The 22,213-nt window shown below is 37.5% G+C and overlaps 3 protein-coding genes across 3 annotated transcripts in view; all 3 read right to left on the bottom strand.

The window, feature by feature from the left end:
• LOC119839280 (phenoloxidase-activating factor 2-like) overlaps window positions 1-6,661 on the bottom strand; it is an 8,107-nt gene extending 1,446 nt beyond the window's left edge. The window contains exons 1-8 of the mRNA XM_038365517.1: window positions 6,564-6,661; window positions 5,871-5,992; window positions 4,625-4,745; window positions 3,798-3,995; window positions 3,126-3,246; window positions 2,014-2,119; window positions 650-834; window positions 3-114 (exon numbers count right to left, since the gene is read on the bottom strand). Coding sequence (XP_038221445.1) covers window positions 3-114; window positions 650-834; window positions 2,014-2,119; window positions 3,126-3,246; window positions 3,798-3,995; window positions 4,625-4,745; window positions 5,871-5,992; window positions 6,564-6,568 — 970 coding nt within the window. The 5' untranslated portion in view covers window positions 6,569-6,661. The remainder of the gene's footprint in view (window positions 1-2; window positions 115-649; window positions 835-2,013; window positions 2,120-3,125; window positions 3,247-3,797; window positions 3,996-4,624; window positions 4,746-5,870; window positions 5,993-6,563) is intronic.
• A 3,900-nt stretch (window positions 6,662-10,561) lies between these two features.
• Window positions 10,562-18,902, bottom strand: LOC119839301 (phenoloxidase-activating factor 2-like). Its single transcript, XM_038365541.1, has 9 exons — window positions 18,858-18,902; window positions 17,959-18,071; window positions 16,738-16,852; window positions 15,607-15,777; window positions 15,051-15,168; window positions 14,083-14,188; window positions 12,812-12,996; window positions 11,814-11,978; window positions 10,562-10,965 (listed from the first exon to the last, which is right to left on the bottom strand). The coding sequence occupies exons 1-9, from the start codon at window positions 18,860-18,862 to the stop codon at window positions 10,783-10,785; spliced, it is 1,161 nt and encodes a 386-aa protein (XP_038221469.1). The 5' UTR covers window positions 18,863-18,902; the 3' UTR covers window positions 10,562-10,782.
• Window positions 18,903-21,782: 2,880 nt separating this feature from the next.
• LOC119839279 (phenoloxidase-activating factor 2-like) overlaps window positions 21,783-22,213 on the bottom strand; it is a 9,867-nt gene continuing 9,436 nt past the window's right edge. The window contains exon 9 of the mRNA XM_038365516.1: window positions 21,783-21,970. Within this exon, the coding sequence (XP_038221444.1) occupies window positions 21,806-21,970 (165 nt within the window). The 3' untranslated portion in view covers window positions 21,783-21,805. The remainder of the gene's footprint in view (window positions 21,971-22,213) is intronic.

The following is a 22,213-nucleotide window of genomic DNA, read 5'->3' as shown; positions in this document are numbered from 1 at the left end:
ACCTTCCTCACCGCCAGCACACATTAAAGAACCGTCCATCTCCCATTTGCGAAAATCTTTGTATTTGCGCAGATTTGTCTGGCATTGACCTCTGTTGTATATTGGTAGCTGCACCTAGAAAATAATGGATCAGTATCAGTATGGACAATTTGTCCAGGGAAAACTTCATTTTATGAACGATAATTTATTTAAAAAAAAGTCACAAAAAGAAAAGAAAACAAAACATTAGACAAATAATTTTCTGAAGCGGGATCATTCTCTTTTGTATGTGGTGGTCGAGCACGCTTCGGCACGAATTGGGGAAGCACCGGTGAAGTACCACACTCCCCACAGAAGACCGGCGCAAAAAAAGGGGAAGCCGGAGACCCGTATACTTTTCCTAACCCTTCGCAGTCTTTTCCTTTATTTCTCTCGTCAGTCCTTTCAAAAATCCCTTTCCAATTTAAAGTCGGCAATCTATTTGTAGAGGTGTAAGATATGCATCGACCTTACGCCTCTCCAAATGTCCATGGGCGGTGGTAACGCTTACCATCAGACGATCCACCAGCTCCATTGCCGACGATGACATTAAATAAAAATCTCCTTACATCCAGCGTCCGGTCCCTAATTGAGCCATATTTTTAACATAGACTTCTATGAAATAAATTACCTTCTTTAATATAACGGCATATTTGTTTGCGTTATTAAATTCCTCTTGACCCCAGCCCATGCTAATGCAAGTTGTACCATCACTGGGTATACTCTGCCCTAAACATGCAATGCCTACGTTGGGGGCACCAGCCAAATTAAACGGTTTCTCCAAAACTAAAAGGGCTATATTATTGAGGCCTTTTTCTGAAACAACCAATACACGTATTATTTTTTAAAAAGAAAGACAAACATGTTCTCTTCTTATAGCAGCATGTATTTTATTTATAACAGATTTATTATATAACACCATTTATTACGTGTTCTTTCTTCTATCTTCTATATAAAATTAAGTCCGGTTTTCCTTCTTGACGCTATAACTCCAGAACGCACGAACCGAATTCCATGGTTTTTCATTCGTTGGAAATGGCTCCGTGAGGTTTATAGCAAAGAAAATTTCAACGGAAAAGCGGAAAAAAAATTTTTCACATATAGCATATCTGGTGGCGAAACGGAGTTCGCCGGGTTTGCTAGTGACATATAAATACTTAGTACCTGGATGACCGAGCTTTGCTCGGTATTTTTTTTTTTGTTTTTTTATAAATTGTGTTTTTTGGAAATTATATTAAGGTATTATTATTTGCCAATAGATGTCAGGAAGAGTCATAATAAATTGGGACTACTCAAACGGCTCCTATTTGTTAAAAAAGTAAGTTTAAGTCGATAAAACACAAATAAAACACGAATATGACATTTTCTAGAAAAGATTCCTAGCTAGATCGATTTATCGCCCCCGAAACTCCCTATATACTAAATTATTATACAAGAATTGCTCGTTTAAAGATATAAGATATTTACGACTTGCCCAAATCCTACTCTTTCGTTGTTTATTGTTGTTTTCTGTTAATTTCGTTCATGCGATTGTCAGAGAAAAATCTATAAGAGACAAATAAGGCTGCATTTTGTTGTAGTGTGAATCTGGTCTACTGTTAACTACGTTACCGCCTCCTTGGTACAGTGGTTAAAGAGCGAGCGTAGAACCCAGGATCCTGGGTTCGACTCAAAATATAATGTCTCGGATTTGTATGATAACGAAAGTTGTTTACCTACTTACCTATAAAGAAAAGCAATCACTGCAACAGATGTATTGTACATCTGCTCCTTACTCCTACTACATCTGCTCCTTACTCCTACTACATCTACTCCTTACTCCTACTACATCTGCTCCTTACTCCTACTACATCTGCTCCTTACTCCTACTACATCTACTCCTTACTCATACTACATCTGCTCCTTACTCCACAAAGAGACATGATGCTCCTCTTCATAACTAGGTTTAGTTAAACTACCTAATAAATAAAGAAGCTCCAGAAATTATATGCTTACTTGGGTTGTATCCTTCGTGTGTTATAATCTTGGCCACATCTCTCTCTTGGTATTCATATTCTTCGTTGAGGGTCTGTGTGTCCCATTCTCCTGCACGGCATTTAAGCTGAAGACAACTTAGCTTATTAATTAATATAATAACATATGTACTACGTTAATACTATTTTTTAAATTCTACTTATATTATAAAAGTTTGTATGTAGGGATGGATGATTCATTCATGCATTGATGTTTGTTACTCTTTCACGCGAAAACAGCTTATCATAGCTGTATGAATCGTGGTACCTCTGTACCAAATTTCGGAACAATCTATCTCTACAGCCTGGATTAGTACATAGGCTACTTTTTATCCGGGTACCACTCGAGTGACTTACAGATAGTGGAGAAAACGCATTTCTGACTATTCATAGACATTCGCACATTCTGATAAGAGTCCTGGCTCATGCTGAACTCCTACTGTGCAATGCACAAGCTACTTCAATATCTACTTCTCCGCTTTTAATGCGTGGGAGTCGGGCATGCTTTGGCACAAATTGGACCAGCTATCATCCGGGAAGGTGCACCCCAACAAAAGATTGGCATGATATAGTAGCGTGCTGTGTTTCGTTCTGTTATAACGAAAAGTTTTATTGGTTTAAACAACTTCTTTATTTATAAAACTAGAGAAAAACCACTTTCTATTGATAAATTAATCCAATAATAACTTGCATACCGTTGAAGGATAGAATCAGACCGACTATAAGGGGAAAGGAAGGAAGGAATTTGTTGACAAGGACTAGGTAGGATGCATTTCAGGTACTAAGATACACAACTCTGAAATATAACGAGTGAGTGTTTTAGGGAGCCGGAGGTTCGCATCCGTTTCCTCACCTTTCCTTTTCCATTCCTTTACTCGCCGTCGTCAATTCTTTCCTTATCCTTTAGTCCTTGAATAGGCATTTGTTGAACTCTACAAATGTTCATGGGCGGTCCTGATCGCTTACTATAAAGCGAACCACAAGCTCAATTGTCTACTATTACATAAAAAAGCCCAATCAAGAGTTTCAAGAAATATTATTCTACATGTATTCAATACATTTTTTCTGAATCATCTTGTTAAAGAATTCGCTTACCTCATTCATGCTCACTTTGACAACCTTATGCGCTGCTGTCATCACAACCGAGGGATGAATCAGCGAACCTCCCCCCAAATAGTCCGATTGCATATTCAGAATTTCCATTTGGGAAGATTTGCTAAAATAATAATTGAATTTTGTTTGCTTGAAAAGGAGAAATTGTATGTTATTTATTTATTTATTTTTTTTTATGTCACAATCGGCAATGGAGCTGGTGGGACGCCTGATGGTAAGCGCTACCACCGCCCACGAACATTTGTAGAGGCGTAAAGTCGATTACAGACCTTACGCCTCTACAAATGGATTGCCGACTTTAAATTGGGAAGGGATTAAGAAAGGATTGGCGAGAGGAATAAAGGAAAGGACTGGGAAGGGGAAGGAAAAGGATATGGGTATGTTATTTAAATGTGGAATGGAAAGATATTAATTATTTATATAACAATAACAGGATTAAACAATAACGTTAACCGTCTTAAATAATCCTTATACATTCAAAAGTAATTTCATAGGTTTTGGATACAAAAAGATAACCCTTCATCTTCCTTTGAAATACATTTCAATGGCAGAATAACGAAACAAAACATACAGCAGTTTATTTTTTTGGAAACCTATTTGTTCTTTGAATTTCGGCATTCTTTCTAAAATTTTGGCTAATAACGAAATACTAACCGAAGCAAAGCAACCATCCAAGGGTATTCTCCGAAGTCCGCGTACTCTGTACCAAGCATTCGGACATTTGTTAGACTTGGACTAGACCAGCCACAACCCACACGGGGGGCTTCAGTCACTGGAGGCGCTGCCGTGGTCGGCTGTGTTATTATCTGCTTCCTGGGGCAACACATCAGCAAGTAGTGGCAGCTGTTTATCCTGGCAAAAAAAGTAACTTAAGAAATGGTGGCCTATTTATACATTTATTATAATTAAAGTCAAGAAAAAGTAAGCGTCGACAATAGTGTTTCGCTGGCTTTTTGTAGAAACTGCTTTCTATAGAAACTTATTGATGAAGATGGTAATACAACATCAAAAAACATAACAAATATGAATTAAATAGCAAAAACAAAAAAGAATCACGTCAATTGGTTGATAAATCACGGCGTACAAAATATAAGGATATGAGGTTATATGGATATAAGGATATGAGAATATCCTATTAATATTATAAATGCGAAAGTTTGTATGGATGTATGGATGTTTGTTACTCTTTCACGTAAAAACTACTGAACCAATTGCAATGAAATGTGGTACGTAGACAGCTGGATAACTGGAATAACATATAGGCAACTTTTTATCCCGATATTCCTACGGGATACGGACTTACGCGGGTGAAACCGCGGGGCGCAGCTAGTAAGGATATAAATATATGAGAATACAAGAATACAATGATATAAGTATACAAGTATACAAGGATATGAGGATATATAAACGAATCTTCGCAACTGAATAAATTGATTGGCTTACTCTCAAGTTTTGTTTATAAATATTATCAAGCGACGCACCTTAATACATTTTTAATCTTGGACAGATCAAATGAATCATCATCATCCTTATCCGAACACTGGCTTGGCTTAACACAGCGGCCTCGCTCTTGGTTTTGCGTTAAACATTCATCTGAATTATCTGTAATCAATAGGTTATTAGAAATTATTCCGAGTCTGGTGATGGAACCGTAACTGTACTAACAGCCGTATCGCGGTGCGGTACGGATAGCGGTAGTAGGTCCAGTGCCACAAGGGTGGACATACGTGTGTATATTCACGACGTGCAGTGGGATGATATGGTAACCCATCTGATTCACATTTTCCTCACCCGTCCCAGTCCATTCCTTCTTTCCAGTTGTCAATGCTTCCCTTTTCCCTTGCCTTTTCAAAGCCGGCAGCGCATCCGCAGAGGCACAACCTTTGCGGATGTTCATGGGCAGTGGACATCGCTTACCACCAGGCGAACCACCAACTAGAGCCCGCATATGACATAAAAATATAAAAATTTGAGTAAGAGGGTGGTATTGACCACTGAGGTGAGACCATTTTAATCTTTTTAGGGTACATAGCATATAAATGCACACTCCTCCTGCTTTTGTTGTTTTTATTATGTAATAGCGGGTAACTGGCTGGTGGTTCACCTGATGGTAGGCGCACTCCACCGCCCTTGAACATTTATAGAGGTATTGCTTCTGCGAATCTGCTGCCGGCATTTAAGGGGTAAGGCTTATAGAAGGGCAGAAGAGTGGAAAGAAGGAATGGATTGGAAATAATGAGGTAAGAAAATGAGCCTCCGGCTCCCCCAGTCGCCGTATGAAACACAGTAGCATGCTACTATTTCACAGCGGTATTTTGTGGGGTGTGGTACTTTCGATCTGACCCAATTCGTGCCGAGGTCTCCTCGACTCCCATATTGTTCAGAAGTAATAAGAATATTACTAAGATGTAACCTTCCGTCCTTAAGACGGATGCAGGTTCATTTGCACCAAAATCCAATAATTATTATTAATAATACTAATTAATAATTAGTCGATAAATAAGAGAGAATATCAAGTTTTCTTATAAACATAAGGATTATTTTTTTGCGTGAACCAACATCGGTCATTTTACTTCAATGCCTCACAATTTCTTTACATTAAACATGGAATAGTACGTAAAAATAAATAAGCGAAAGGCGGCCTTATTGCGTGGGAGCGATCTCTATCAGGCAAGCCTTATAACAGAAGGAAAAACTACGTTCTCTTAAGGCTTGGGATATACGTACCTGGTGTTTGTACTGAGGGCGTTGGGGTGGTCATAAAAGAATTCAACCAATCCATACTTCCTTTATCCAGTGTAAAGCAATGGATTCGAGACACCGTTAGCAGCAACAATAATTGAAGATACCTGCAATAACGACTTATGAACCTAATCCAAGCGGAGTCATCGCATGGGACAGAAATCATTGTTATGCGTTCATCCGTTCTCGATACGATGTCGTAACGATTTTAAAACTTCTCAAATAAACGGAATGATGGATAAATAGTTTTTTTTTATGTACAGCCAGTGTCGAGTTTTTCTCTTTTCAGTTTATACATTTTTGTCGGTCGTGTTTTGTTTATATAATAATCCTATAATATCCTACTAATCCTATCCTAACCTACTAATATATAAATGCGAAAGTTTGCAAGGATATGTGTGTGTGTTTGTTGCTCTTTCACGCAAAAACTATTGAACCGATTGCAATGAAATTTGGTACGTAGATAGCTGGACAACTGGAATTATATATGGGCAACTTTTTATCCCTATATTCCTAATAGATACGGACTAACGCGGGTGAAACCGCGGGGCGCAGCTAGTAGGTTAATATTGCAGATCGAACAATTAATTTTGTTATTAGTATGGTATGCAGCCTAGCGTCTATTTACCACCATTTTAGAAATGAAAAGCTTATTATATATCACATACTTAAACTCACTTCATTATAACCACTTTATTTGAAATAAGTTAATTATTATATGACTAATAATAATATAAATTTATATTGGAACGAGCGGTAGTGTACACACCATGCCAATGAATGTCTGAACTTTATTATTGTCAACACTTATTCAATATCGGCTAGTGATGTGCACTCTGTATCGATATCTTATTTATCCTTCCATATTACAAGCACGAAAGTTTGTATGGATGGATGATATATGTATGTTATCTACTGTTTCACGCGAAAACAAACACGCAAAATTATAAATTAAAAAGTATATCGTCGACATCGATTAGTGATGTGCTATGTATCGATATTTTATTCATCTTTTTTTCTACCTTTACAAACGCGAAAGTTTGTATGTATGGTTGATTGTTACACTTCCACTTTTAAATCAATTCCGCATTGACAAATGAATTTGTACAATTAAAGATAACATTATATTCATACTAGCTGCGCCCCGTGGTTTCACCCGCGTAAGTCCGTATCCCGTAGGAATATCGGGATAAAAATTTGCCTATATGTTATTCCAGTTGTCCAGCTATCTACGTACCAAATTTAATTGCAATCGGTTCAGTAGTTTACGCCTGAAAGAGCAATAAACACACACATCCTTACAAACTTTCGCATTTATAATATTAGTAGGATATGTGTTCGTTGAATCATATTTAATGATTTTTTACGCGAATGATAGATGAATATATAGGCAGTCTTTAAGTGGGTGATTTTTAATTCCTTATTCGTTGGTCGATATCGCGAGCGGCCAGATAAAATATACGTATTTGAGTCAAGAAGTAGGTATTACCATATTGCGATGATAAATCATAATTATTATTGAAATATACAGCGATAATAACATAGTTTATTCGGAAACTTGCAATCTTAAAGTAAACAAGGAAAAAGCTACGTAATTTCGAGAGAAAAACAAAAACAATCCACCAATATAAAGGAAGCAAACTGCAAATATCAGCATTTAGGAAAACATATAAAAATACATTTTGAACAATTCTGAAAAATAATTCATCGAATGGAGCAATGTAATGGTGGAATAAATAAGGTTTTTTTTGTCTTCAATCTCATTAAAATTTAGAAGCAGCGAAACAAAAAACCGTCGTGTATTAATGCGAATGTTCAAGGGAGGTGGTGATCGCTTAGCATCAGGCGAACTACCAGCCCTCTCCAGAGGGCTTTCGCATTTATAATATTAGTAGTATTACTGTCATTACAAGTACGCTTTTTTGGTGCAGAGTTTTAACGTCGAAGCGAACTTACAGCTGATTACAATATCGTTCAATCAACAGTTTAATAAGTAATTCAGAGTGCCGTTTTACATGGAGAGCTATTTAGTTGATATATATACATGCCAATGTATATACATCATCATCATCAGCCCTTCTATTGTTCCCACTGCTGAGACACAGACCTCCTATGAGGGTTCAGGCCATAATCCACCACGCTGGCCAAGTGCGGGTTGGCAGGTGTCACATGTCGTCGAACTTTTGATTCTTGGACATGCCGGTTTCTTCACGATGTTTTCCTTCACCGTTTTAAGCAGTGGTGATGTTACCTACATGCGCAGATAAATTGAAAAATCAATTTATTTCCTGCACGCTCGCCCGGTCTCAAACCCCGACTTACCGATTTTGAAGTCCGAGGTTCTCACCACTGAGCCACCACTGTTTTTTATTACCACAATGTATATACATCTTCATTCAATTGTAATTTTTGAAGCGAAACTTCTTTAGAATCGTTGTGATTTCAAAGCTGATGCAACGTGAAAAACGACAGGTAAGAGACACAAATACAAAAATGTGTAGAATGAAGCCGGCAAAGAATGACACAGAAATATACATATTATTTTATATTTTATATACTCATTCTTTTGTCGATTTCCTGAAGTTTCACTTCTATCGTGTGTGAATCGTACACACACCTTTTTTTAATTAGCGTGCAGCTCTCGGATTTCTTCAATTTAGAAATCGATTGAAGACAGCTTTTTGGGCTATAAATAGATTGTTAAAATAAGTGGTGTTGCCAAAAACATTACTTTTTTCATAAATTTTAATCAATTACTATTTGATTGAAGTCGAAAGCTTTGATTCATTGCTCTGCACTGCTGTATTAGTAATGACATTGGGCAGATTTGAAAAAGAAACCAAACCATCGGAAGCCCGTTTACCTTTCCTCACCATACCCAGTCCATTCCTTCTTTCCAGACGTTTATAGCGTTAAAAACTAATTTGGGCATTTTTGTCGTTAATTATCTGTACAACATAATATTTATGGTTGTATTCCTGTAGATAATGGGAAAGTCTTACAACAGGGATTTTTTGTTCGGGCGAAAGTTTGAACACAATTTAGCCGTTTAAAATGAAAATTTAAAATGGTCGAAATCGAGTCATACAAACATGCACGGATACAGGTGAAGTTATTAAAGAGTGGTGTCGTTATTATCTTACTAGCTGCGCCCCGCGGTTTCACCCGCATAAGTCCGTATCCCGTAGGAATATCGGGACAAAAAGATGCCTATATGTTTATTTATTTATTTATTAGTTTAATTATTTATTACATTAAGGATCACCAACATGACATACACGGCCACGTTATTCCACTTGTCCAGCTATCTACGTAACAACTTTCATTGCGATCGATTCAGTAGTTTTTCCGTGAAAGAACAACAAACACACACACACACAACCTTACAAACTTTCGCATTTATAATATTAGTAGGATAGGATAGGATGGTTGATAAATGAGAAACACATTTTTTTTCTAATACGAACTTTATTTGATATTATATGAAGTATATCTAAATTATCTATCAAACAGTGGTGGATCAGTGGCGGGGACCTTGGACTTCAATACGATAAGTCGGGGTTCGAGACCAGGCGAGCGCGCAGGAAATAAATTGATTTTTCAATTTGTCTGCACATGTGAATAACATCACCGCTGCTCGAAACGGTGAAGGAAAACATCGTGAGAAAACCGGCATGAACAAAATGAAAATTCGACGACATGTGACATCTGCCAACCCGCACTTGGCCAGCGTGGTGGATTATGGCCTGAACCCTCATAGGAGGCCTGTGTCCCAGCAGTGGGAACATATATGGGCTGATGATGATTATGATGATCTAAATTATCAGTTAAATGTACAGTTTTTAATTCAATCAATTAGCCTTATTGTATTCTCAATTGAATGCTATAAGTCTTTAAGGCTAAATCAAATTGTCACATACATATCAATCCACAACCGGACAGTACAATTTTAGACCTCTATAGTAAGGCCTTAACTAAATCTATGTAATTAAAAGGTGAATATTTCAAAAGAATACAGTACAAATTTGATTGATATGATCTTTTCTATGAGTTTTATTTTATTTTATTGGTGTACAAAAAAGTATTTATGCTTCGTTAGTGTATTTATAAAGCAAAAGTGTCTCTAAAAAACTGTCATTTATTAATCGGATGAAATAGACATTATGCTTCGAAATTCGAACACCTTACAGATTATGTATTATTAATTCAAGCCTGTATGGAATTGTGTTGCCATATTATTTTTTATTGCTTAAAATAGGTTCTATGAATAAATGAATACATACTTACTCTAGTTTATGGTAACTATATAATAAAGCAAGCTACATTGCTGTTATAATCTAAATTATAGTATATACATAATATTTAGTAAAGAATACATTGAGGTGTTTACAATTTTTTATTGTCAAAGAGTATGGTTATGTTCCGTAGCATCCGTATATTCCGTATTAGTATATTTTATAAGATTACATGTAAAATATACTCAGATATATTAAAGTTAGGGTAATTTTATTGTTGAAATAATGTTTCGTATTGGTTGTGATGGTTCTTAATCATTTCAATAGATGGCGTGGGGTGCCCCTTAGGCACATGGAACCGAAAGAGTAGAATAAATTCGATTACTGTGGCGGGATCACGGGTGGCCGAGAGGCTAGGCGTTGCTACGGTTAGGCAAGAAACGCGGGTTCGAATCCCGCCTCGTGATCATATTTTTTCTATTCTTTCAAAATTTCTCATTTATTAAAGCATGCCAATACTATAAAACTAAAAATTAAATTTTATTGTTGTTATATCGTCAGACGGAGCGACAGCGCTCTGACGCTACTCCACGCTCTATCTGACGAAGCAATCGTATTGTGTTTCTGTAAGACATCTTATTATATATTTTCAATAATTTCTTCTATTCTGGGATTTGATATTCAAATGTGGTTGCGTTGAGGCCCTCTCTAGTCATACTCGTTTTGATCCAGTCGTACTCATAAGCTACATCAGTATTGATTCCTGGAAGACGATCCTTGCGTCCACACTGCATCCTGAATCCGTGTATTCCATAAACTGCATACCGTGTGTAATCTGAGTCACTCTGCAAATAAAAAGTGACACTTCGAGAAAGAGAAACTGGTAGCAAACATTTACTACTACGTGTATTATAATGAGAATTAAGAATAAGAGTTCAGAAAGAAACAAATAACAATAACAATAGTGGATAGGTTATTTACAATATATGATAACCACACTATGACACTAATAATATAAACGTGAAAGTTTGTTTGTATGGATATTTGTCCGTCGATCACACTGAATCTACTGAACGGATTTTGAGGAAATTTCGTACACAGACAGAGGATGAGGTGTCTGGGGTGGTAGGATACTTTTTTTCCTGATTAAATGTTCCCTTGGGATATATAGGAATTTTGATATCCGGGCGGAGCCGGGACGAGCGTCTAGTATGTCATATATTGGCACAGCAGTGATAATCGAAAAATACAACAATTAAATAAAATTACCTTATTAAAATGTGAGCAAATTAAATAGTGGTGACTTAGATGTCGAATGCGTGAAAAGTCAGTTGGTCAGGGGTTCGAGACCGAACGAGCGTACAAGATATAAATAGATTTTTTTATGTATCTGCCCATCCACGTCGCCACTGCTCGAAACGGTGAAGGAAAACGTGAGGAAACCGGCAAGTCGGAGAATCGAAAGTTGGAAAGAAAGAACTAAATGTGACATCGATTCATACTCTTATACGCCAGGTATAATCGTTGAGCGTGGGAGCCGAAGACCCGCATCCTTTGTTCACCCTTCCCTTCCTTTCTTCCCACTTAAAACCCCCCTCATTTCTTGCTATTAAGCCCCATTTACCCCTTAAAAGCAAGCACCAAATTTGCAGCCCCACCACCGCCGTTGGCTTTATTATTCCTAAATTCTCACCTGCACCTCACAGATTATTGGCATACCACTATCACCCGTGCAGGTGTCAGCGCCCGCCATACCGCCAGCGCACATTACAGAATCGTGTATTTTCCAATAACGCAGTCGGTTAAACTTATTCATTTCTACCTGACATGTTTGTTTGTCAAATATAGGCAGCTGTACCTGTTGAAAAATTTTAAGTGTTGATTTCATTAAGAGGCCGTGCTACTGTTTCACATGTTTTTGTGGTGATCTGCTCAGTTACATGCGCACACACATGGATATAGAACTTAGACATCGCTTTTATATCGATCCTTCATAAGATATATTAAATTCTTATATACAAAATGATATCCTACCTATTAATATTATAAATGCGAAAGTTTGTAAAGATGTGTGAGTGTTTGTTGCTCTTTCACGCAAAAACTACTGAACCGATTGCAATGAAATTTGGTACGCAGACAGCTGGACAACTGGAGTAACATATGGGCAACTTTTGTCCCGATAATCCTACGGGATACGGATTTACGCGGGTGAAATCGCGGGGCGCAGCTAGTAATTTATAAAAAGAAGAGAAAATTCGAAAAAAGAGGGTTACTTGTATAACCATGGGTATATCTCATTCTGTATTAATACTAGCTGACCCGGAGAATACTGTTCTGCCTTACTCATATCATTTAGGGGTATGAAAAACAAATGTTGTCCGATTCTCAGACCTACCCAAAATACACACAAAATTTCGTGAGAATCGATCAGTCGTTTCGGACCGGCAATTTTATATATATAGAGATACTAGCTACACCCGGCAAACGCTGTTCTGCCTTACTTTTATCATTTAGGGGTATGAAAAATAGATGTTGGCCGATTCTCATAGATACCGGATAAGCACAAAAAATTTCATCAAAATCGGTCAAGCCGTTTCAGAGGAGTATGGCAACGAAAACTGTGACACGAGAATTTTATATATTAGAAGATTAAAGCTGAAGTGTCTGCGGCATAATAAATAGAAAAATTACTCTTCTTAACGCAGCTGCTAACGTGCTTGACTTGCTGTTGAAATGCATGTGCCAACCCGCAGCGATGCAGGTTGTGCCCGTTGGTGGCATTTGTGACCCCAAGCACGCAATCCCGATGTGTGGGTTGTTTGTTAAATCGAACGGCTGCTCGAGGATCAGAAGGGCTATATTGTTGTATCCTTCATCTGAAAAAGATAAGGAATACGCATAGGCGTGGTGGCGGTGGTGGTGGCTCAGTGGTGAAGACCTCGGATTTAAAATGGATAACATCACTGTTAAAAAATGTAAAGGCTGATACCGGCATGTGGAATAATCTAAAGTTCGACGACATGTGACATCTGCCAACTCGGACTTGGCCAGTGTGGAGAATTATAACCTGAACCCTCATAGCAGACCATTGCCCAACAGTGGGAACATATATGAGCTGATAATGATAATGATGATGACAGGTGAAATAAAATCGGTACTTTTGTACCTTTTTACAATCATTAAAATGTACTAACCGATTGCCTGGAAGTGATAGCTCAGTGATGATAAGGCCGCCTTTCTAGTTTAGTAACTTGTTTATTTTTGCTCATTATTATTTTTTAGTATTGTTTTTTTATTTTAAATCCTACTTCCTACTAACATTATAAGCACGCAAGTTTGTAAGTATGGATGGATGTGTGTATATGTTTGGTTTCCTTTAACGAAAAAATAGCTTAGCGTATCTGTAGGAAATTGGTACAGAGATAGATTACAGTCTAGATAGTCATAGACTACTTTTAACCCAGGTACCGGTGGTGATGGCTTACTATCAGACGAACCACTCACATAAAAAAAAAACTTACAAAAAAAACGCAAAGCACTGATAATTAAAGACTAAAAACAGTTTGAGTGGAAGTAGCATTAGAACTGAATATTATTGGACAAGTATAGTTATGAGAAATTTTGAAAGAATAGAAAAAATTCGATCACGAGGCAGGATTCGAACCTGCGTTTCTTGCCTAACCGTAGCATTTTTTCTATTCTTTCAAAATTTCTCATTTATAAAGCATTTCAATGCTATAAAACTAAAAATTAAGTATAGTTATATTTAATTTTAACTTTTATAGCATTACAATGCTGCCACCCACACGGGCACAGTAGGGTGTAAATTCGATTACTGTGGCGGGATCACGGGTGGCCGAGAGGCTAGGCGCTGCTACGGTTTGGCAAAAAGACGCGGATTCGAATCCCGCCTCGTGATCAAATTCTTTCTATTCCTTAAAAACTTCTCAAGTTATACTCACTTAAACGCAACTGTTCGTGCAGGATGATCTTTTTGACATTCCTATCTTGATGTTCACGTGCTTCGTTTGTTGAGCTGATGTCCCACTCTCCTGCTCGACACTTAGCCTGGAGGCAACATGGATGATTTAACTAATTGAAAATTATGTTTGTCTATCAATTTTGCAGGGCCAACGATAAGAACAGTTTTAGTGCAGTAAAACTTCCGTCGGTGTCATTACTGTAGAGGAAGGTGGAATTCCTCCAAATCGAAAGAGAGGACTAGTTTACACAATTGGTCGGTAAGGCCCCGGTCGAATGATGTTGGACAGTCGCTATATAGTTAAACACCCAGGGACAAAGGCTGCGTTCTCAAAAATAAATCCCGAAAGGGTTCAAATGGGGATGAGAGTTTTCATGTGGTGCAGTCCGGTATACTTACGGGATATCATTGGATCTATAATAACATCTTGATACACAACCCTATCCATTGTAGAAACCTATCCATATATGACGGTGATGACCATCTATCTAAATTGAAAGTTAAGTAATCCTATAAGATTGGTTTTATATCAATGGAGCTGGTGGGTCTCTCGATGGTAAGCGTTACCACCGCTCATGGACATTTGGTGAGGCGTAAGGTTGTTTGCTGAACATACGCCTCTACAAATGGATTACCGACTTCAAATTGGAAAGGGATTAAGAAAGGATTGACGAGAGGATTATTGGAAAGGAATGGGAAGGGTAAGGACAAGGATATCGGCCTGGTTTCGCTTTGACATTTTTTCTTTCGACTATTTTAAAAGTAGCGTTAAATCATTTATGCATATAGTTGATACTTCGCATCATGAACTTACATATTGAGTAACAGTGTAATAAAATACGAAGTATAACAATTATAGATGTGCTTCTACACCACATTACACTACACTGTGATCAACCCACAGCTCTATAGAAGTGTTCAATTGTCAAGGAGATTTGTTCCTCTAACCTCGTTCGGATCCAGTTTGACTACTTTATGCGCTGCTGTCATCACAACCGAAGGGTGGATCAATGTGCCTCCCGCCACATAGTCGTTTTGCCACCAGACTAACGGATCACTAGTTTTCCTAGAAATATGCATGAACATAAAGCTAGTTAGTGAATAGAAAATGTCGATACAAGTTGTTATTACGTGAAACGTCTGAAAATCATGATCGCATCACAGCATAGAGATAGTACAGTCTACGTTTTTGGTAATAAAAGCCGATAAAGTTTACAGCGAGCGTGGTCACGGGTAGACTAAGATGTTACACGTTGTGAAACCAGTTAGTCAAGTTACGACGAAGAACAAACGAGTTTTTTAAAGGTTACTCTTCAATTGATGTAAAAGACATGACAGTATAGGACTTAAACTAATTTGGTCGGTGTTAGACCGAATTGAAATTATTTTATTTCCTTTCAACTGAGATGATACAAAGACGCAAACTAAGCTGGTCTTCTATAGGGATGAGGTACTCCCCCGAAGCGTGCTCGACTCTCACATTAAAAATTCCAACAATACTAACCTTAATACAGCTATAATCCAAGGGTACTCTCCAAAACTAGCATAATCACTGAACAACCTGTCCTCATGAGCTTCAAAGTAGCTCCAACCACACCCTTCGTGGACAGGCGACTCTACTATTATTAATTTCTTTGGACAGCATACCTTCGAATCTTCACAGACTAGTGGAGATCTGTTCGAACATAAAACTCAGCGTTTGCATCTATGAGGCTGGATTAAGCGTCACACTGGTCGCACCCTGTTGATAGCCCAACGTATGAAGTACTAGGTGCGCCCCACGGTTTCACCCACGTCATTTCGTATCCCGTAGGAATAACGGGATAAAAAGTTGCCTATATGTTATTCCAGTTGTCCAGCTGTCTACGTACCAAATTTCATTGCCATCGGTTCAGTAGTTTTTGCGTGAAAGAGCAACAAACACACACACACCTCCTTACAAACTTTCGCATTTTTCATATTAAGTAGGATGAAACCTCCATGAAGCGTTTTAGAATAATCATAGGTATCAGCGTGTGCGGTACACTGAACTGCATACGTTTCAGCTATCAAACACTGACGGTTAGCATCCGAAACCAGCCTGGCTACGATACGGACAAATTTAAATGCGGCCACAAGGGAAGCAGAATAATAGCTAGGTAGATTTCAATAGGAATAAAACATAAAAATTCTTTCACCCAGGCGAAAGTTCTGAGGTAAGAAAATTAAAAAGCTGGCATTGGGTAATGTGGTACATCCCTACAGAAGATCCTCGTGAAATAGTAGCATGTTACTGTGTTTCGTTCGGTAAGTGGGGAAGCCGCGGGGTTGTATCCTTTTCTTTACCTCCTATGGAAAGGACTGGGAAGGTCCTCTTTCCCTCAGCAAACCTTTCTTTATCCTACAACTTTTAAAGTCAATAATCCATTTGCAGAGACGTAAGGCGTCTGCAAATGTTCATGGACGCTTACCATCAGGCGACCCACCTGCTCCATTACCCATTATGACATCATCATCATCATCAGCCACACACAGGCATAGGGACACAGGCCTCCTATGAGGGTCAGGCCCTAATCCACCACGCTGGCCAAGTACCTAAACATTTATTATAATTGAGCATCATGAAACATACTAAATATATACAATGTTTACTCACCTGTATGCAGTTGGTATTAAGGGATTCAATAAATCATCTTCATCTTTTGTATCCCTACACTGACTCGGCTTCACACACCGTCCTCGAAATTGTTTTTCCGTCATGCATTCTAGTTCTGCATAATTATAAATTAATATTAATATTTAATATTAATTTAGACTAGTTGCCCACAACACAGGGGATCCTAGTGTGGGAACTAGTGTATCTTTATAAAGTGCCAACTATTCATATACTATTTCTTTTGATTGTATTTGATTCTATTGTTTAAATATGGAAATAAATAAATCATTTCATTTCATTTCAAATCATTTATTTATCCATATCTTACATTAACATTGTATATGTGGCTTCAATTCTTGAATCAAAAACATAACTATGGACACCAGTCGTCTAAACTAGGCCGAGCCTGTATTTTAGACGACCGTATCTTCAATTTAATACAATTTATTACAATATATACAAACAGTATATCGCGAAATCTATACACTATTTCATAGTTACACGTATAATTTTAATACGTAAAAAGACAAGCGTACGTAAGGTTACAATATATTAATTACAATGAAGGTAATTTAATATTAAGCACAGAATTATGTGTCTTATAACCAACCGTTGATGACGGATAGGATAGTAATGCAAGTTATGGAAATTATTTAATGAAATTATTTACAGACTAGCTGCGCCCTGCGTAAGTCTGTATCCCGTAGGAATATCGGGATAAAAGTTGTCCATATGTTATTCCAGTTGTCCAGCTGTATAGGTAAAAAAAATCATTGCAATCGGTTTCAGTAGTTTTTTCACAAACTTTCGCATTTATAATATTACTAGCTGCGCCCCGCGGTTTCATCCACGTCATTCCGTATCCCGTAGGAATATCGGGATAAAAAGTGGCCTATATGTTATTCCAGTTGTCCAGCTGTCTACGTACCAAATTTCATTGCAATCGGTTCAGTAGTTTTTGCGTGAAAGAGCAAGAAACACACACACCTCCTCACAAACTTTCGCATTTATAATATTAGTAGGATAGTAGGTTTAGTAGAAGTAGGAAGTAGGATAGGATAACTTTTAACACGCTTTGATTAGATTTATTTGTATGTCTGTTTGCGTGCTTGTGTTGTGTTGTGTAATCGTATCCTCGATTTTTACCCATTTTTAAGGGACAGATTTTGTTCAATTTTTTCCCCTTGTTATAACGTAAATTATATTTATTTATACACTTACTCAGAGGAGCCTTTGTTATCGAAGGGGACCCGTTCAGCGCAGGTGTACTGCTATTATTAATTCCCTCAGAATAACCATAACAACAGAACATCAAAAAGCAAATGAAATGGACCCTGTAATGAAGACGTAGTTCATAAAAGAAGAATCTCATAAAATAATAAACTTATTTATTTATTCTTTGAGAAATTATGAAAGAAAAGAGAATATTTGATCACGAGGCGGGATTCGAACCCGCGTTTTTTGCCAAACCGTAGCACCGCCTAGCCTTTGTATTATTTATTCTTTATTTCTCTTAAAAATATGAAAAAGAAACTACAAAAACTTAATAAAAACAATCATAACAATTGGCTTTATCGTTATAAAGCGATTTTATATTTTTATCTCAACACGGGCACCTGAGCTGGTGGTTCTGTCTGTATACCAAAATTCATCTAAATCCGTTTAGTAGTTTCAGCGTGATTGACGGAGAAACATCCAAACAAACAAACTTTAAGATTTATAATATACAGATATTTAATTAATTAAATTATTATTCATTTAAGTTAAATTATTATTCAGGGATGGATGAACAGGGAATAACTAAAAGATATTTTTTATTTAAATTTCTCTCAATAGGGTAAATTGGACTGGGAGGAGAGAGGCCTTTGCCCAGCCGTGGGACGGCCATAGCTGATCAAAAAAACTTTATGTAAGTAAAAAAAAACATTAGTGAGTAGGATATAGTAGGCAATAAGTGAGGGAAACATTAAATTTCCTCTATTTATAGAATGCTTTGTGTAAACAACAACACATAAGTACTATATTTATTATATATTTAAAATTTCGATATACATAAACAATAATATCATATAATCTGCCTAGAAACGGATCTATCTTTAAGGTGAAACTATATCACTTACTTCATTATATCCCCTCGAGCCTAGTTAAAGATGTTATTACCACAACATTTAATAAATATATGACTTAAATAAGGAACAATGTTCGTTATTCACTTGTCGTTATCGATTAGTGAGGTCATTGTTTTATGTATTTATAATGAGTGAAAAATATATTTAATTTTAGTGCATATTAGAGTTTATAATATAGTCCACTGGTCGATTCTGTATGTGTTTTTTCGTGTATGCAGGCAACTGAGGTTGTGGTTTGCTTGATGGTAAGCCATAATAATCCCATGAACATTAGCAGAGATAGGGCTTTGGAAAATGCGTTGCTCGCTGCAAAGGGGTATTGAATAAGGAAAGGATAACAGGTGAAGGAATGGACTGGGAAGGGTACTGCTATAATTTATATCCCGTAGGGTTGTGGTACCTTCCCCGGTGCTGCCCAATTCGTTTCGGAGCGTGCTCGTCTCACGTATACTCCGAATTGAAACCTTCTTAGTTTGATTTATAGTTTTATACCATTGAAATCTTACTTCCTACTAATATTATAAATGCGAAAGTTTGTAAGGATGTGTGTGTGTGTTTGTTGCTCTTTCACGCAAAAACTACTGAACCGATGGCAATGAAATTTGGTATGTAGATAGCTGAACAACTGGAATAACATATAGGCAACTTTTTATCCCGATATTCCTATGGAATACGGATTTACGTGGGTGAAATCGCAGGGCGCAGCTATTGCTTTATAAATGAGTAATATTCAACGAATAGAAAAAAAATTTGATCATGAGGCGGGATTCGAACCTATTTCTCTATTTTTTTTTTAATTTCTCGCATTTAAATGCTATAATGTAAAAATTAAATTTAACAAAGGCCGCGTTCCATCGATACAATATTGTAATCATTGAAATGATGTTTCATATTAGTTGAGATGGTTCTGAATCATCTCAATAGATGGCGTGGAGTGTCTTTTAGACACAAAACTAAAAAGTAGAAGAAATTCGATTGCAGAGGCGGGAGGCTTGGCGTTGCTACGGATACGAACTCACGTCGTTTCGCCAAACGACGTGAGTTCGTATCCCGCCTCGTGATCAATTTTTTTTTCTATTCTTTCAATATTTCTCAACCTCTTTAGTTGTAACCGTGCGTTGCTTAATAAAACAGTCTCAACGCAGGTGATCTGTTTTTTGCCAATTATTACTTGTTTAATGGTTACCCAGTACACACATTATAGCCTACCCAGCTTGAAAGGCCGATACGTTATCAGTTTTAGTCACCAGATGTATTTGACCTCTGAACGAGACTTTCCCATTATTATCAGTCTATTTATATTCACAGACGCCTCTTACGCGTTCGGGTAGATGACATATGTCGTATAACTTATTTTTATGTCATAGCGTGCAACTGAGCTGGTGATTGGCCTGATGGTAAGCAATCCCCACTGCCCATGAACACTCGCAGAGATTGCCTCTGCGAACGCGCTGCCCGCGTTTATGGAGTAGGTGGTAAGGAAAGGATTGATGACTGAAAAAAAAGCGTTGGACTGGGAAAGGTGAGGAAAAGGAATCCGACAGTCGGCAACTGTTTGGGATGCCGGTTTCTTCTGGAGGTTTTACATCACCGTTACACTGTTCCATCAGTTTTGATTTTTTTTTTATGTCAAAAATGCAGATTATATTAAGATATACAAAAAAATCTCGCCCTTAGTAGTATAAAGGAAATGTGGTTTATCCAGTTAATTCCTCTGATACGTTTTTCTTAGTTTGGAAAGTTTCATGCCTGAATACGTCTGTCTAATCTGAATATCATAATTTCCCCTTCAAACATGATACTGATGTAAGAAAATTATTAACAAAATTTTCTTACATCTCATTTATTATAAGCGACTAATATAAAATAAATGAGATGTAAGAAAATTATTAAGAAAATTTTCTTACATCTCATTTATTATAAGCGACATTTATAATAGACTGGTATAATATGCCACTCAACAAGGGGACTATGTATCTCGTAAGCAACCAGCATTGCCCACGAACATTTGTTAATATAAATACAAATGTTCATGGGCTCTCTTTTGTTTTTTTTTTGGTATGTATCATGGGCGAATGTTTTACCAACTTTCGATACATTTCGATATCTAGTTTTATAGCATTGAAATGCGTTATAAATGCAAAATTGTATCGAATAAAACGATTGTCCAACAGTGAAAAACATGTATTTTATACGAAATTCACTAACGTGAGTCGACCAACTTCTTATCTTGCAAAAAGTATTGATAATGGTAGTTTTAGCAGGTACCCTCGCTGCGATATGAAGATATCATGATTGCAAAAGAAATCTTCAAGTAACTGTTTCAATTATTTTTATTAGTTACAAACACGCTGCGCCCCGCGGTTTCACCCTCGTAAGTCTGTATCCTGTAGGAATATTGGGATAAAAAGTTGCCTATATGTTATTCCAGTTGATCAGCTATCTACATACCAAATTTCATTGCAATCGGTTCAGTAGTTTCTGCGTGAAAGAGCAGCAAACACACACACATCCTTACAAACTTTCGCATTTATAATATTAGTAGGAAGTAGGATTACAAATAGTAATAACATTAATTATTACCTTTACATCCTACTAATAATTATTATCGATTTTTGTAACGCTTTTAACACAATTGATCAGGATGATTTGTTGAGCTTGCGTATGCAGGGCTGGGGCTGTGCTTGCCCGCTTTAAACATGTAAAGGAGAAAGAAAGAATTGACAACGGGAATAAAGAAAGGGACTGGGAAAGATGAGGTAAAGGATCCGGGCCTGGTTCTCTCACTCACCGAGCGAAACAGTAGCATGCTACTATATCATCTCGATTTTCTAGTACCTTTCCAGCTGCGAGCTGGCCCACTCGAGCGTGTTCGACTCGCATACAAACGTTGCAGGGTCAGTAATAAAACAAGCATAACTTTACAAATATTTAATTCGCTACACCGTGAACGTTGCAGCGGCGATCCCCTCCATGGCCAGGGCTTCCACCACCCAGTCGTAGACATATGGTACGCTCGCGTACACCCCTGGAGTCTTATCCCCACAGCCAACGCCAAAGGCCACCAAACCGTACACAGCATATCGACTGACATCAACATTGTTCTATAAACAGACCACTGTTAGAAAGATATAACATTTATTAGGAGGAATTTATTATTGAGGCCTATTTCCTTCTCCTAGCCCTTCCCAGTCCATTCCTTATATCCAGACATCAATCCTTTCCTTATCCAGGGACAGGACAGCGCATTCTCTGAGGTCTGTGCCTCTGCGAATGTTCATGGGCGGTGGTGATCGTTTACCATCAGACCAACCACCAGCTCAGTGGCCCAGTATGACTTATAAAAA

This window comes from Zerene cesonia, unplaced genomic scaffold, assembly GCF_012273895.1.
Source record: "Zerene cesonia ecotype Mississippi unplaced genomic scaffold, Zerene_cesonia_1.1 Zces_u011, whole genome shotgun sequence".
NCBI lineage: Eukaryota > Metazoa > Arthropoda > Insecta > Lepidoptera > Pieridae > Zerene > Zerene cesonia.
The sequence above is the reverse complement of the archived record's forward strand: the minus strand, read 5'-3'. Positions and strand labels throughout refer to the sequence as shown.

Bases quoted from the DNA above. Each gene is read 5' to 3' on its own strand.
- LOC119839301 (XM_038365541.1), bottom strand. The intron at 15,778-16,737 runs GTGAGTAAACAT...ATGTTCGAACAG, and splicing joins TTAATACCAACTGCATACAG to ATCTCCACTAGTCTGTGAAG. The intron at 15,169-15,606 runs GTTAGTATTGTT...GCATATTTCTAG, and splicing joins TGGATTATAGCTGTATTAAG to GAAAACTAGTGATCCGTTAG.